The sequence below is a fragment of the Chiloscyllium plagiosum genome, chromosome 42 (genome assembly GCF_004010195.1).
Source record: "Chiloscyllium plagiosum isolate BGI_BamShark_2017 chromosome 42, ASM401019v2, whole genome shotgun sequence".
NCBI lineage: Eukaryota > Metazoa > Chordata > Chondrichthyes > Orectolobiformes > Hemiscylliidae > Chiloscyllium > Chiloscyllium plagiosum.
The window spans coordinates 12,788,007-12,805,642 of record NC_057751.1 but is presented as its reverse complement, the minus strand read 5'-3'; the positions used below and the strand labels follow the sequence as shown (position 1 = coordinate 12,805,642).

General features: G+C 41.9%; 1 protein-coding gene across 1 annotated transcript in view; it reads left to right on the top strand.

The window, feature by feature from the left end:
- Nucleotides 1–445: 445 nt before the first annotated feature.
- The window catches only part of LOC122543139 (substance-P receptor-like), a 44,035-nt gene continuing 26,844 nt past the window's right edge, over nucleotides 446–17,636 (top strand). The window contains exon 1 of the mRNA XM_043681485.1: nucleotides 446–2,585. Within this exon, the coding sequence (XP_043537420.1) occupies nucleotides 2,200–2,585 (386 nt within the window). The 5' untranslated portion in view covers nucleotides 446–2,199. The remainder of the gene's footprint in view (nucleotides 2,586–17,636) is intronic.

Here is a 17,636-nt window from a genome sequence, read left to right as displayed (position 1 = left end):
CCAAGGTTTCTCTGGCAGCACCTTCCAAACTCAGAACCTCAACCACTTAGAAGGACAGAGTGCAGCAGATATATGGGAATATCACCACCTGCAGCATCTATTCCAAGCCACTTACTATTCTTGTTTGGAAATATATTGACATTCCTTCAGAGTTGCTTGTTAAAAATCCTGGAATTCCCCTCCTGAGAATACTGTGGATCTACCAACAGTGCATTGACTGCATTGATTCAAGTAAGCACCATGGCCTTCTTCAGGGCAATCAGGGATAGGAAATGAATGCTGGTTCAGTTAACAAACCCACATTCCTTTGAATGCAAAATTCTGTAAAATGGACCAGACCAGACCCCCTCAAGATATTTTAAGAAGGTAGCCTAGACCTTAACTTTTTTCTTATTTTAAAGGTAGGTGTGAAGTGTGTGTTCCAGATGTGATGCGATTGGTCAAACCACTTGACATTAAGCAAAATGCAATTTATTTGAAAACTGGAGTTAAACTACAAACAAAGAAAGAGGAATTTAAAATAACTCAACTATTGGAAAACTTAACAAAATAATAGGTCCAGTACATATTGCTAATTAATTGTTCCAAGATAGTAACACCCCACAAACAAACCCCTTGGCAAAAAGGTAAATTCAGACACAGATTCTTACAGGCAATTCTTCAGTCCAGGAGGAAACAACATCAAGAGAGATTTCAGAGAAAGTAGCAGCTGGGAATCATTTACTGAAGCCCCAACTCTTCTGGGACCGCAAACACCTTCTGACTGCTCCGGCTAAAAGAAACTAGAAAGCTTGATGTATGAGAGCTGGCCACTCTCCTTTCATTGTTACAACTATATTTTTAAAAAACCTGAACGCTTCCACTGATTGTTGACTTAGGTTCTCTCCAGTGGCCACTTCTGCACCTCTGTCTTTACAACTTCTCTTAAAAATAAAACCAAGACAAAATAATCTTTTTAAAATGTAGCATCATTACAATGGTATTTGAGCAGTGGACACAGAATATGAATTCCAGATTCTTGCTCAAAGAACCAAAGAAAACGATTAGAATTGTTGGGAGGAGACGTTATCCCTGAATTAGATTACTGGCTGTCTTCTCACAGCATGAAGGGTAGACATTTTTTGCCAGTTTATTATCGGGATACTGGGACAGGATAGGAGCAGAGGTCTAGATTCAACAGAATCGACAGTGACTGGTTTCCTACACAGTGTTTAATACTGGCAATTATATGGACGGGATTTAGTCATGGAACAATACTGTTAAGTTACTCTGGATGTGTTCATCCTTCGTTTTAAGAGCAAAATAAATGACAATAGACTTTACTTGTCTGTTCAATAATTCGCCATCGAAATTTCTAATTGTTTGACTGCCTCTCAATCCCTCGTGCACACGTTTCGACTCCTAGGGCTGTTTGCTGCTGTTTTGGTTAATTGCAGGACGGGGCTTCCAGACAGAATTGTACCGAGCCCCCAAAACGGAGAGAGGAGGCGATTGAACGAATGGAATGCTAGTGGAAGCCGTAATATGAACACAGTGAGAACTGAAACCAAGCAGCCAGGAGCTGGCTGTGAAGGCTGGTCAGCTGCAGAGTGCTGAACGCAGTTTAACTGGACCCTCTTGGAAATTAGATCAAGAAATGATTCAGACCGAAGGTGGCGATGCAGCTACAATGCGCATTCAAAGCCGTCACTTGTTGTTTAATCGTAGATCATACTTCACCAGGACTGAACGTTTCGCCGACTTAGAGGATTAAGGCAGTCATTGGAGAGATTCCTCTCTTGGCTCCCTTTCTGGAGAATGTTGGGGCGAGCAAGTCGGTGAGGGATGAAGGGTGGTCCTCCTTTCGCTCCTGCCCTCCCCGGAGCACTGACGTCTCCTGTGCAATTGGGTTTTAAAGAGACCAGCCTTCTGCTATTTCCCGGTGTCTGTCTGTCAGGCTGCCAGAGTCAACACGTGTGTGTTGGAGCCCGAGGTTTCACGCCTTCTCTCTCACGCACACACACATACACTCCCCGACTCCAGAGCAAGAAATGGCTCTGCAGAGTTTTTTCTCAGGGACCCGACCAGAAAGCTATTAGCTAAAAGCGGCCGAGAAGCGGAGGAGGGTGGGGGAGAGACTGTCCCCCTGTGACATGCAGTGAGCTTCTGCAGTGAGCAAGATCTGACGGAAGAGACGGTGACTTGCAGTGCTCTCTCACCATGGAGCTGAATGTGTGGCAAGGGAATGACTCTGAGCCAGGGAACCAGACCGAGGAACTCGACACTAAATTCCTGCAGCCCAAGTGGCAGATTGCTCTGTGGGCGCTCGCCTACTCCATTATCGTGGTGGTGGGAGTCTGCGGGAACCTGGTGGTCATGTGGATTATTCTGGCCCACAAGAGGATGCGGACAGTGACCAACTACTTCTTGGTCAACCTGGCTTTCACCGAGTGCTCGGTGGCTGCTTTCAATGCTGTCATCAACTTTGTCTACGGCATCCACAACGAATGGTACTTCGGCCTCGGCTACTGTCGTTTCCACAACTTCTTCCCCATCACTGCCATGTTCGCCAGCATCTATTCAATGACTGCTATCGCCCTGGACAGGTGAGCTTTCTACCCCGAGGCGCAAGTTTGAACCGTGCCAACAGCTTGCAAGGAAAGGCTGGGACTTCTTTTGTCACTGTTCACCAGAGCAGGAGAGGTTAAGGAGTGACTTTTTTTTTTAAAGCGTGAGGGGTATAGATAAGGTGATCGACCAGGTGTCTTTTCGCGAGGGTGGGGGGATTTCAGGACTGGGGGCATATTTCAATATGAGAGGAGAAAGATTTTAAAAAGACTTGAGGGGCAACTTTTGTTTTTGCACAGAGAGTGGTTTGTAAATGGAATGAACTTCCAGAGGAAGTGTTAGGAGCGGGTGTAGTTACAATGTTTAAAATACATTTGGGTAAGTACATGAATAAGAAATATTTGGAGGCAGGAGGGCCTACTGTAATCCGGGATTATGGTCGGCATGGATTGGTTGGGCTAAAGTCATGACCCTCTGACTCGAAATGCTTGTACACCTCTCTGAATGCTGCCTTCCTCTCCTGATGCTTCTAACGCTGCCTCTGCCTCTCCGTGTCGCTCTGGCTCCCGGTCCAGTTTCCACATCCCTCTTTTTCTACACACCAGCTGCGGGGAGGTCATTTTGAACTGAGGCTCGTACAGATTTAGATTTGGTGTAGCTTTGGTAGTACAGACTTGATGGGCCGAAGGACATGTTCTGGGCTGCTGTGTGGTTCTCTGCTAAAGTGTTCGGACCAAGTTCTCATGTTCTTGGCCCCGCGCTGCGGCCTCGCTATTGAACCTCATGCTCAGAAGCGCATTGGCGATTTCGGCGCCTTCTCTACTATCGTTGCCGCACTGACACCGGCGGCTTCAGGCAGGGACAATCCGCTGTCTCCAACATGGAGCTGAGTCTGACCGTGCCGCCGCTGTCCGTTTTCCTCTCTGTGTGACCGGGGCACGCTCCCTCAAGACCAAATGCTGGACAGCAATAAGGCGAGCCCGGGGTTAGACCACAATCCGCTTGGTTCAACACACCGTCTCATTTCTCCCCGTTCACAGTCAGGGCTCTCTCTCTCTCTCACTCACACACACACACAGAGACACACACAGAGACTGACATACATACATACACAGACAGTCAGGCGCACACACATATACATGCACACTCACTCACGCACACACACTCTCTCATACATACACACACGTAGAGACTCGCCAGCAAGTCCTAAACACTGCAAATCTAAAAGCGCAGTCTGCAGCTGAAAGAGATGCTGGTGAGACAGGTCAGAGCTGGGAGTCATTTTCACAGCAAAGGTGTCAATGCTGAGCGATAAACTGTGAAATATGTCTTTAATTTTAAGAAAATTAAGGCTCAATTGTTCAAATGAATCATCTCAAAGTGAGGGACGGTGCAACTTCACAACCTTCTCACAGTTGTGACTGGTTTGACTGATTTCCAGCGACATCCTTGGTTTGAGAGGTGTTAATCTTGCTGCACCTTTTCTTTTATCCGTGCATCAGGCGAGATGTTCCATGATTTGGATGTGTGATCTCGTTAAGTTAACAATACTGCCTGGCTAACTCGGTATGGCTGGTTCATTTATGGCCCCCGCCCCAAACCCCCCACTTTGAAGTTTGAACAGAAACATCTGAAAAGAAGCAGCGGTTTGCCAGCCCTTTTCTGCCGCCAGACGCACGTTTAACAGAGAGGGCAAGACCGCTGTTCTGTTTGTAGACGACGCATTCAATTCCAAGACGGGGCAGTCTGACATATCCAGAAAGGTTGTCAAAGTGTCAGTAAACAATCACGAAAGACGGAAATTGGACAAAGTCTTTCTGCTGCTGACCAAACATTGAGATGTGGTTCTTCTCTAGCCTCTGAACACTCCCACTTTCATTTGGTGGAGCTTCTAAGCTTTCAAATGTTTTAAAGTGGCATTGTGGACATTGAGCTTATGACATACATAAAGTTGCCAAAGTAGACAAACTCAGAGGCAGTGTACTTCAAGCTCATTCTGGACAGAAGTGTGTAGGTAAGCACGATCCTTTCACACGGATCTGCTAACAATCAGCTTGACAAGTTTTGCAAAATGCTGGGATACACGTTTTTATTGTGCAGAGGATTGTACATTCATAAAATCATAAATTAGTTTAGGTTAAAAATGTGTGAAACCTGCATTGTTTGCACCAATGCTATAGTGACGCTTTCTGTTGAACATTTAAAATATGAACTAGTTTACTTTAAGATTTACTGGTTTTATTGTCCTGAAACATTTCCCTTTAACGTCGAGAGGAGCTGCCTCAGTGGAGTCAGTAAGCTTGATACTGCGTCAGAGCTGAACTCGATCAGTGAATTGCAATGATGAAGCGGGCGGTCTTCAGGGACCTACTCATCACGACTGTGCAACATGCCTTCAGCTCCCACTCACTGTCAGACTCAATAATACTGCTCAGCCCCTTCCCCACCCCTCTCACTAGATAATAATTAACTTTCAAATCCAATGTCCTTCTGCAGTTTAGCAGAGAAAAGGAACTCACTTCCAGACAGGAAAAGTGATACTTAGCTTTGTGGAAGTCAGTCAGAAAGGTGCAAATTTAGTCGAAAGCAAATTTAAAATTGATAGACCGAAGTACTTGTTTTGTCATTTTTTTAAAAAAAGAAATGTGTATCCATCCTGCTTCGGGCAGTCTGGTTCACGGGAACCGAGCTCAAATATCCAATGGGCTGTCCATTTATTCTTGGCATTTTTCCCGGAGAATAAAAATGTATGAAATAATCCCCAAGACAGAACGTTCGCAAAGCGTGTATACTTTAACACTCAACGTGCGGAATGGGGATAAAGGGGTTGGAATCATTTCAGTTGGTCTATTTAGTTAAAGGCCAAATAGAATGGTGGAGTAATTGTTAAACATTGAGAGAGATCAAGTGGCGGGGCATAGGATTCATTGCACCAATAACCCTTCCTTGTTGTTTGCGTGTAAAACGTAAATGCAACCCCTCAATAACAACAATTTACGGCTTGAGCAAGTGAAACGTGCCAATGTGACTCACTAGGGCGTATTCAGACAAGACAAAAGTGCAATTTTGCGTCAGGAGACTTCAATTTGAGGAAAAAAAAGGGTCAGTGAATGCAGGGTCTCAATGTTGTGGGATGGGAATTCCTTAGCTCAGGACTTTAAAGCATAGTTTCCAGTGATGGTGTGAAAGAAACTGGATGGTCAAGAGGATAGCTTGAAGGAATGCGATGTTCTGGCAGGATTGTAAACCTGGAGGAGGTTATGGAGAATGAGGCGAACAGGCGATTTGAACAGTAAGATGTAACCTTTCAAGATTGAAGTGCTGGTAGACTGGGAGTCAGTGAAAAGCCGACTCACAGGCCATGGATTCAGTTAAGATATGGACGGCAGAGTTTTCAATGTACTGAAGCAGAAGGAAAGCGGAAGATGGGCAAGGATGTAAACAATGTAGTTCTTATTGAAATGGCCTGACTTGTGAAAAGAGAAACGCGGCAGTGAATAATGAGGTTTCCAGATCCACCGTCAGACAAATCCATAAATCTTGTTTTAAAATCTCCATCCCACTCACAATTTAGTTCCGACTTCCCGGAACAATATTTGCCAGAATGATACTAAATCGGCTTTTGTTTTGAATATTGACCATTTTTTTAATTTTCAAAAATTGACGTTATTCATGAAATAATTTGTAAGTATATACAAAAGTACATCAGTCTGTACAGTCTTTGCAGGGGAAAAAACAAATAAAACATGGGAATTTTGTTATTTCTCAGTTTCTCTGCACTTGGAAAAGCAAAGGCATTTTCTACACTACGTCCACAGCAACAATATGTCGCATTTATAAAACAATTGTATAACGGCATGAAATGTCCCAAAGGTTCTACAAATGCCAATATCAAACACATCTCGATATGGGCCTTTTAAAGTGTTTTGAGTTATAAGGAAAGACTGGGACCTTTTTCATTGGAGGTAGAAGGTTGAGAGGCAGTCTGATAAAATAATAAGAGGGAGACATGGAGTTAATGGTAGTTGTATTTTCCCTAAGTTGGGAATTTCAAGACAAGAGAGCAGATTTTTAAGGTGAGGGGAGAGAGATTTTAAAAAGACATAAAAGGCAAATTTTTTTTACACATGGCGGGAGTGCGTGTGAAATAAGCTTCCCGAGGAAGTGGTGGATGTGGTTACAATTACAACGTTTAAAAGACATTTGGATAGATACATGAACAGGATGGTTTTGGAGGGAAGCAGGCAGGTGGGGAGTAGTTTGGGATGATGTTCGGCATGGACTGGTTGGACTGAAGTGTCTGCTTCCGTGCTGTACGACTCTGAGATCCTAGGTGATAGTTTTAGAGGAATATTATAAATGAGAACAAGGTAGAGAAAGGCAAAAGTTGAGTGACAATATTCCAGAGCTTCAAAACCAACGCAGCGAAAGTAATTCAAATTGGGGTTGCACCAGACCCTAGAGCAATGCAGTTCATCTCGGTGAGCTTACAGTGATGGGGAGCAACAACTGCTTTGTCACTGAATGGATGAACCCTGATGCAAAATCCAATTGCCACGGATGCTTGCTTCCTATTCATGGTGGCACGGATGACCATTCATTTATTCCTTGCACTGTTTTAGATATGGAGACAAACGCCTGCTTCATCCATATCACATGACCAAGATCCTCAGTGGGGAAGAAGTCTGACTGAGACCTTTAGCTTGTGGAAACCCACAAAGGGGTTCTCACATTTACCAGCAATCAGAATTCTGTCAGCGTCACTTAGTAGTACCAAGCCTGTAACTGGGCTGTTCGTTGATACAGTGTGGTACACTGTGAATATCGTTGAACTCGATTCTCTAAGAAAACAAGTTTATTTTACTTGTTCATGTATTCATAGGCGTTGCTGGCTGAACCAACATTTATCACCTGCCTCTAAGGTGCCTTTGAGAAGGTGATGGTAAGCCTCTTTCTTGAACCGCTGCAGTTCATGCAATGAAAGTGGACCCACAACAATCACATTGAGGGAACAACGTCAGGTTTGTGAGTAAAGGGAGCAGGGGGTTGTGAGCTGCAGGTGGTGTTATTCAAATGAAAATCCTGCCCTTGTTCTTCTAGATGATAGTAATTGTAGGTTTAGAAGGTACTGTAGAAGGATCATTAGTGAATTTCTGCAGTGCATCTTGTAGAAAGTAAACACTTGCTACTGAGCGTAGGTGCTGGAGTGAGTAAATGCTTGTGAACATGGTGTCAATCAAGAGGGCTGCTTTGTCCGAGATGGTATCACTTGTCGAGTGTTGTTGGAGCTGCCCCCATTCACGCAAGTGGGGAGTGTTCATCGCACTCCTAGTCATTGGGAGACATGTACTGGTTTCATATCACTATGCTGTGAAGCATTGAGAAGGGAATGGCCAAATGGGAGTGCAAATCAGTGTTCTCCGGCCTCTCCAAGCCCCAAATTCCACTCTCACTTCACTGTTGAATGAGGTAGGTTTTATTCAGCATGGCGTCTTTGCTTGTGTGCTGACAACTTCTCCCCGTAAAGGGAATGGGAAATCAGGCAGGAGATGGCGTTCTGCAAATTTGTTTCCAATTATTCCTTCTCCCCAGAAGGTTTCGTGTCATTTGAAGCTACCATTTTGCTTAGTCCAGGCTAATGTTTCAACGTACAGGCTATTCTCAATCTTCTGATATATAATTCGCCACAACTCTGAATCATCCCCCGCGCAAATGTCATTTCACTCACTTTGCCTACGCGTTGCCACCGTTCCCAACTAGGGTTTCAATACAGTGACCCTGTTTCCTTGTTTTAAAAAGGATGTAACTCGCTCTTGCCTTACTCTGACCGTCATCCAAGTCAAAAACTGGGCCGAATTTCATCCAAAGAGTCCAAACTTCCTGTCGTGTCTTTGTGAAACGCATTTTTGGATTTTTAACAGTCCAACAAAGGGCTATTTCTATCCAAAGGACAGTCAATAGCTCAAAGACCCTGTACTTTGCGCAGGTGCAGCATCACTGGCGAGCTCTGACCCAGACAATATTTATATTGCCAAGCATCTTTTACTGGAAGGTTGCTGTTGTCACATTGGTTAAACGGGAACAGGGCAAGGGCCGCTTTCTTCTGGCGTAGTGGAGATGAGTCATTTCTGCCCTCACATCGGGAAGGAAATAGCCAGACTCCTAACTTCAGAGGGCGGTCTTGTTGAGACGTGACCATGATAGGGCTCGGCGCGCGGAAGGCTTGGTGTCCTGAAGGGATTTGAGGCAACCTTCTATAAGAACTGCAATTGAGGAATGACTTGGGTGAAATGAGCTCAAAATCCAGTCTTCATTTTGTTGAAATCTTTGTGGCGCAGCTAATTCCGGAACAGAAATAGCAATTAGAGGAAACATTCAACTTGAGAAATTATACACAGAAACAATCAGATTTGTCAAGTACACACATTTTGAAATGCACTTGACAATGGTTTACATTTAGTTTGTCAGAGATTTAAACTGGTACTGTAATTTCTGTCTATTTTAGGCATTCCATTTAATTAGACAGGATTTCAGTGCCTCCAATTCAGATAAATAGTAAGAAAGAATGATTAACATTTTTATGGCATCTTTATTCACCAAAACCCTCAAAAATGATGAAGTGCTTCCAAGGTCTACTCACCATTGTAATCTAGGATTTGCAGTAGCCAATTTGCACAAAGCAAAATCCCACAACATAATGTGAATATCAAGCATTACCTATTCTTAGGTGTTGGATGAGTGACAGAGGGGCAATACCCCGTTACTCTTTAATTAATGCCAGGTGATAGTTTAAATCCAGCTGGGAAGTCGAAAAGGGAGTCAGTCAAATGCTGCAAACAAAGACAGCATGTTTGACAGTGAAGCATTCCATATATATAGCCTAAGGTACAATTGTACCTCAGCGAGATTGTGGCTTCAAATCTCTGGAGAACTACTTGAACATACAATTCCTTAACTCAGGTCTCCAAAACATGGTCTGCAAACCAAGAGCCATTGCATATTGTCAACGTATTGGAAGTTTTTTTGCACCCTTCATTCACCACTTTACATTTCACTAAACGTTCTAGTTCTGATGAATCCTGGAATATTCACTGCTTGGACATAGTTCTTTGACTTTGGATGATGTTTTTAAATCAACATTAACCTTTGCCTGGAGCATGTATGACTATATCTCTGAATGGATTTGAATTTGCTGTGCATCTCTTTCAAATCAAATGGAAGATAATTTAAAAAATATACGATAAGTTTAGAATTGGAAAAGACCATTTGGCTCAAATCAAACATATCTCACCAATTCTCCCAGCTCATCTTCAGCATATAGTTTGATCAATCCAATTTCTTTCATCCCTTTGTCATTCTCCAAAGATGAATTTGGCAAGATTTATCACAGTCTGAGAAAATAACCACTACAGATTCCTAATTTGACCTTTGAGTACCATGATGGCTTTAAGAGGTGTATTTTATCTTTTTTTGTGAAGAAAGATTGAAATCAAAGATATCAATCAGTCTGCTTCAAAGCCCACAAAATAAACAGCTTGCGAGGCCTTGGGGTTTTTTCCCTCTCAGATTGGAACAACAGAAGCAGCTTGAATGGGTGGGGTCAAGCTCCCACAGAACAAAAACTTTTAGTTTTAATTTTTCAGCAGCAGTTGTTGCTGGGGTATTGAAGCTGGGTTTGGAAACTGCAATATGTCTCTCCCTGCTACTCTATCTCTCTCTCTCTCAATGTTTTCCCTTGATGTTTTTCCTCCTGGACTGGAGAATTGCCTGAGAAATAATTTTACTGAATTTGCCTTTATAAAGGGTGTGTTTATGGGATGTTACTATATTGGAACAGTAACTGTCTTGTATTTAAATATTCTATTATTCTTTCAAGTTTTTGAATAGAATTAAGTTATTCCAATTTCTTCTTTCTTTTGTTGTATTTCAACAATGTGTATAAATAAAGTGTGTTTTGCTTCAAATCTGATAGTTTGACTAATTGAATTGCTTCAAGAGCACAACACCTAGCATTTGCCTTTAAAATAAGAAATGTTATGGTCTCAGCTATCTTCTTAATATATTTTGAGAGGATGTGGTCCAGTATGTAACAGACTATCACAACATATGATCAAGTTTCCACCATTCTCCAGCAATCAAATAAAATGGTTGATCATACCTCAGCTCCTGTGACCAGTTTTATTGATTCATCTCTTGCCTTAATATTATGTCCTCTCATTCTGAATTCTCCTATAACAGCATAGATTCTCTGCATTTGACCCCAATGAAGCTTTACATATTTAAGTCATTCCTGAATTGGTGTCTCATTTATATAGGGGTTGCATCACCTCCAAGGTCAATATATCTTTCCTGAGATGTACTGTCTACAACTGGACACAATGTTAATGCATATATTTATGAAATTATTGATCAAGGATTCAATTGACCTCATGTGAGTAAATTAGAAAATCACAAAACATATCAATGTTCAAGGATTAAGAGGGAGAAAATCAATCAAAACTGTCTGCAACTTTTTCAATGTTGTCATTCATTAATAATATAACCAGCAATTTATTACCCATTCCTAGTTGCCATTGAGAAGGTGATAGTGAGCTGCCTTCTTGAACTATTATAGTTCATGTGCTGTAAGTAGATCCACAATGCTGCTTGGGAGGGAATTCCAGGTTTTTTGACTCAATGATACTGAAGGGGCAGTGATATATTTCTAAGTCAGGATAGTAAGTGGCTTGAAGGGGCAGTGATATATTTCTAAGTCAGGATACTAAGTGGCTTGAAGGGGCAGTGATATATTTCTAAGAGAAGATAGTAAGTGGCTTGTTCCCATGTATCTTTTGCCCTTATCCTTCTAGATGATTGTGATCCTAGATTTGGAAGTTGCTGTTGAAGGATCTTTGGTGAATGTGTTGACATACAGGTTATTAGAGGTGGCAAAGTGAATCCAAAAAAAAAGCCATAAGAAACAGGCTGAATTTGGAGAGAAATAATGTTTTTTTTAGAAAAAAAATCAGTGCGATAGACTTTCATCCTTCCCATTTGGGTTTAAATGTCACACAGGCAGAACATATAAAAGACTATCTGAGGATGATAACGTGCACTGTGAAAAGGAGGTTCATTTCCCAGCTAACCTAAAGTTACTCATTGGCCTGTTTCTGTGTTGTAACTTTTATGTCAGTGTCAAGCTGAGCTTCAAACAGTAGCCGAAAGCTCCAAGTTAAAGGAGTGAATTGAAGCAATTACTGGTCTCCTTGGCAGCTTTTGCAGCCTTAAAATGGACTGCTGTGAGTTGATGCTCCTATTCAGGATTTCGCTTCTTCTGCATCTGGGCCTGTGGATTTACTTTGGCAGAACAGATATGGATAATCAGGTGGGAAAGAGCACATGGGTGCACAGTAGGACTGGACATGTTCTCTGGACAGTTAATAGTTTATTTAAATCTGCTACTTTGTCTGCAATGAATGTGAAGCCATGAAGATGGGAGAAGCTTTCACGTAAGGCAAGTTTGCTGTCTCTCTGCCACTGCATTAGCTACAAGAAAGCCTTCTTTATTACAAAGCCCTTTTGCATTGCCTCTAACAGCACAAAGTTACAATAGATAAAGCCAGGTATGAGATTCCTAATTATAACAAATGTGGATTTATCTCCTCTTAGAATTCTATTCCTCTGTTATAATACAGTAATCAAGCAGAAATTCTTAGTTTAATGAGAAATTGATGGAGCAAATCTCTGCTAGACAAGAGGGGAAGTTCCTGCTGAAGTTTACCCAATAACAGGAACCCAAAACTAATGATGTACTGCACTATGGAGTGATGGGAAATGGTTCTCAATAACCACCATCTCAATGCCTGACTATGTCACAGAGTAGTGGTGCAGAGCAGAGCCCAAGCCCAACCCCCAACCCCAAGGTAAGGATAGAAACCATTAAAGCATCTTGACCAGCAGCTTTATGGGTGAAAAGGTTTCCAGTTTTAGAACTGGATCATATAGAACATTCCTCTATTCCCTACCTATCAAGTCTTCGCTGAATCTTAGTTATGGCAATAGTTTTGAAGCTGTATTTGTTTCAATAAACATTGCGTGTAGGAAAGGGTATATGTAAGGACACAGTCTGATGAGTGTGATATCTTCCCATGTCTGAATGATAAGACCACCTTGCATCATACCATCTGGGTTTACACTTCACAAAGCGGAAGCAAGGAATTTACTTTATTTTTAAAAACTCAATTATCTACTTATAATAAATAAAACTTGTTTCTATCTTGCTTTGAGTGCTAATCAAATAAATTCTGATTACTGAGAGCAAATTGCCATTATTTCACTAATTGTATTCTGCATGTGTCCACAAGCTGTCTGAAACTCTGAGGTCTGGGCTGTGGAGAGGTTCAGCTTCGCTTATTAAAAACCATCATAAATAGTGCAGCATTTCACTTGATAATCACATAACACTCAGTGCAAGCCAATTTTATACCAGAGTTGATTTGCATGCAAATATATCCACAAGTGTTGGTTTGAGGCAGATGATCAAGACTCATTACTAAATGTCAGTTGAATAAAGTTACTCCGTGAATAGTTAATTCAATCTTTTCTCGTCAAGAAAACCACAAGGTTTAATCAGAGACTTTGATAGATTACAAGGCGGATAGATTACACAGGAGGTTCTGTGGGGCTGGTTTTCCATGTTTTTTTGTGCAGTGGTATCCCATTTCCTCCCTCTGCAAAACAGCAACTATGGCTGAAGGATCAACAACTTGGTGAACGGAGCCATTTGATGTGCCTGAACCTTGTTGGTCTTCTGATGCAAAGTGTTGTCTGTGACTGAGTGTTGCAGACTTGCACATTCCAAGTTCCAAAGCTACATGCTGAGGGCTGCACTAATGCTTGGGGTAGTAGTCTCTAAAGCTCAATGGAGAAGGGACACTGTCTAGCATTCAGCTGCTATTGTATATGGATCTGCTGTGAATCATGCAAAACTCTTCAGACAGTCTTTTTCTCATAGAATGTATACGACAAATATTGGATAAATTTGTAAATATATTGAGGCATCCTACAATGTCACATTTTGCACATTGTCACATTTGAAGTGTTTTGCACTTTCGCTAAAGTTCAATTTGAATTGTTATGGAGTTACAAATAAAGTGTACTTTCGGAAAATATAATCTCCATCTCTATGAGGAATACTTAAATATTTTTTATCCATTTATTCCCGTTGGCATGATTGGGATTGGGATCTTGGGAACTGTAAATAGGAATCTCTTGTGGCACGGTCTTTTCAAGCCCTTATCTATAGGGTGATGTAAAAGTAGGCCATGCATTTTCAGAGTGGAATTAAAGTTAGCTGTTGAAGCTTGCTACATGATAAAATGAAGGTCAGCAGTGCATTAGTATTAGTTCCGTGATTGGCATCCTAGTCTTCTGCAACACTGAATCAGGCATTGTCTGAAGCATGTAAATATATTGCTCACCAGCACTCCTGAGGATTTCTGCCGAAGAAGAATTCTTTGGGTTTAGAATCTGTGGCTTTTGCAATTATGCATTCTGAATGTGAGGTGCTAGTGCAGTGGTAATGTCATGAGGCTAGTGATTCTGAATGCCAAGCTAATGTTCTTGGAACATTGGTTCATATCCTATCATGGCAGTGGGTGAAATTTCTATTCAATAAAACAAAAGAATGCAAAGCTAGCCTAATGGCAACAATGGAACCACTGTCTCTTATTATAAGGATCATCATAGAATCCCTACAGTGTGGGAAATAGGCCATTCAGTCCAACAAGTCCACACGGACTCTCCGAAGAGCAACCCACCCAGACCCATCTCCCCAAACCTATTCTTGGAATCCTGCATTTCCTATGGCTAATCCACCTAATCTACACATCCCTTGACACTGTGGGCAATTTAGCATGATCAATCCACCTAACCTGCACATCTTTGGACTGTGGGAGAAAACTCACGCAGACACGAGGAGAATGTACAAAAACCCATTTGCTTGAATAAAGACCTTTAGGCATGGAACTCTGCATTCCTTACTCTGTCTGGCCTGGCGACTGTAGAACCACAGCAAAGTGGCTGACTTTTAACTGCCCTCTGAGCATATAGGGATCAGCAATAATTACTGACTTGGCCATTGTCACCTCTATACCATGAATGAGTAAAACAAAACCATGGAATTTGTTTGCATAATAAGGAAAAGACCTAGCTATTGGACATGAACAAAGCAAGAGCAGAGCCTCTGCAAGCCCCAAAAATCATCACCGAAAACAGGAAGTGCTGGAGATCGCAGTGGGTCAGGCAGCATCCATGGACAGAAAGCCAGTTAATGTTTTGAGTCGAGATGACTACCTTCCCACACTGGAGCCCATGACATGTAACATGTCCTAACTACTACACATCTCCTCCACTGCCCCAATACTCTTACAGATCCAGGAAGAGAAATGTCTGCCAGGATCCTGTGCATTAACACAAAGGGTAGGAACTGCAGTCAGGAAGGTTGTACTAGGTTTGAATGAAGGGCCGTGCAGATTCACCACAATGCTATCGGGGTTCATTTACATTGTGCAACCAGGGTGCATAGTCTAGACTTGAATTCTATTCTTTTAGAGGACTAAGGGATAACCTGAGTGAGGTGTTAAAATTATTCAAAGAATTGGGTAGCATAGAAATTGGGAAAATAATGAGGAGGCATCACCTTAACAACACCAACAATTGTTTGCAGTCATAGAATGCTATTGATGTAATAAAGCTGCCAAAGACAGTCAAATAAATATCTCTCTTCAAGCCACATAAGGAGATATGAGGGCAGATACAGAGTCATAGAGACTGAGATGATTCAAGGCTTGGTCAAAGAGGCAATTTAAAGGAAACCTTTGAGAAAATTCTCACAAGAAAAGAAGGTAAATTTGAGGAAAGGTTTTGGAAGGAGATTGCAGAGACTCATACCTTGGCAACTGAAGACGTAGTCACAATGTTGGAGCACTTAAAACTGGGTGTGCTCTGGAGAGCTGAATTGGAGCACAGATATATTGAAGGTTGTGTTTCTGGAGGAGATGACAGAGGAAAAGTGGGGGTGCAAGATCGCAAAGAGTGGTGAAAAAGAGGAATGATAATTTTAAAATTAAGGTTTTGCTGCACTGGAGATCAGTGCACTTCGTGACTGCAATCTAATGAATGAACGTAGGTTGCTGTGAGGTGGAATATGAGCAGCAGAGTTTTGGATAGTCTCAAATTCATGGAGGGTGCCAATGGGATGCCGGCCAGGAATGCTTGTAATAGCCAAGTCAAAAGGCGATGGAGTCAATTGGAACTTTCAGGACTAAGATCAGTAAATTTCTATCAGGTGAAGATATCAAGGACTGTGAAGCAAGCATTCACAGGTACAGCAACAGCACAGATCAGATGTGATCTTACTGGAAGCTGACAGTACAATCCAACTCAGCCTCCTGGGCACGCACAGACTCCAGGCATCATCCAAGCTTGAAGGAAGCTGCGTGTGAACACATTTCCCCCTTTCATTTCAAGGATCATTGCTTGATGGAGGGCATTGAATGGCTTCCTCTTTATAATATTTCTTCAAGATGTGGAAGCTTCAATGTGCAACAATGGTAACACTGGGTGTGGTGGTAAAGTGGAATAGCTCACCAGTAACCAGTGTGTGGACTCACATGGGAGATAGTAAAGTGTTGTTAGGCAAGCAATAAACAGGAGAGAAGTGCCCAGATTTGACAGATGGTCTGGGAATATTGAGAAACATTTAATTTGTAGTTTGTGTGGTGTTCAGTATGCACCTCATCAAATTGCTTCACACCAGCTGGCTGGATGATTTTAAGAATGACTCCACCAGCACTTCAAATTACATTCAACCCACAGAAATACAAATAACATGCACTTATTTGTATAGGAAGGTAACTGTGAGGCTCGTCAGAGACCTATGAGTAAGGAACTTGGCATTGCATGGCTGTCAACAAGCCTTCACCCTTTTTTCCTTATCAGGTTTCAGCCTGAAGGTGTTCTGGAGTGTAAGTTTTTTGTGGTACAGAGACAGCGTTATGTATTACAATGTAAGCTCAGTTGGCATTGACTGCTCCAATACTTGACCAGCTTTGATGCTGATTTGATGACATTTCAAAGTCCTCCTTGGCACATTCATCAATTCTCAACATTCTGTTGAGCTGATTAAATTCGCTCAGCAAGGCAGGAGTTCCAACCAGGCTGGAGAATGCATAAGACATTGATGTCACCTTTCCTTTGATACTGAAAATAATTTCTACCCCACCAATACTGACACCATTCCCTGCCCCTAATGATAATTGTTCACAAAACTGACAGCACTCTTCAAAGATAATTTATCGCCATCCCTGCTTTACTTGAACAGCTGACCTTTACTAAAGTACATCCATCGAGACTGGTAGCCATCATGATTTCACACATTTTAATTACAAAAATATATTTTATTCAAAATAAAATGTAACAAATGTCCCAAAGCAATTCCATACTGTCTTTGCAGAACAAAAACAAATGCCACATTGGAATTTAACATTGCTCAGAGTTTCCCTGCAGTTGCAAAGCAAAGGAATTTCCTATTCCTGCAAGGAACTATTTATGCTCAGTTTGAAACAACATGATGATCTGACAACTGCGCTGACCCTCGATATACTTTGGCAGGAAGACCTAAGATGATGACCTTTCCCACTGTGCCTTGGCAGTAGCTGTTCCATACTTTAGTATGTCCCTCAGCACATCATCCTGGTCCTTGGAATTTGCCAGTCTGCAACACTCAGTCAAAATCAACTCTTTTCACTGGAAGAGCAATACGTTTCGGGTAGACCAAAGAGTGTTTTTCACTGAGTTGATGGTCTTCTACATTTACTCACATCTGAGCTTAGGTAAATTATGTGAAGGACACACAGCTGAGCCTGGTCTTGCTGAAATCGATTGTTCACAAATATACATTTACATGCATCGATGTAGAAATATATGCAGGCACATACATGAAAACAACCCATACACACACGCACATATGCACAGAAATAAACTTTACTTTCTCACAAAGGGTCCATTAAAGTAGTAATATGTCATATATTTTGTAGACACTGCCAGAG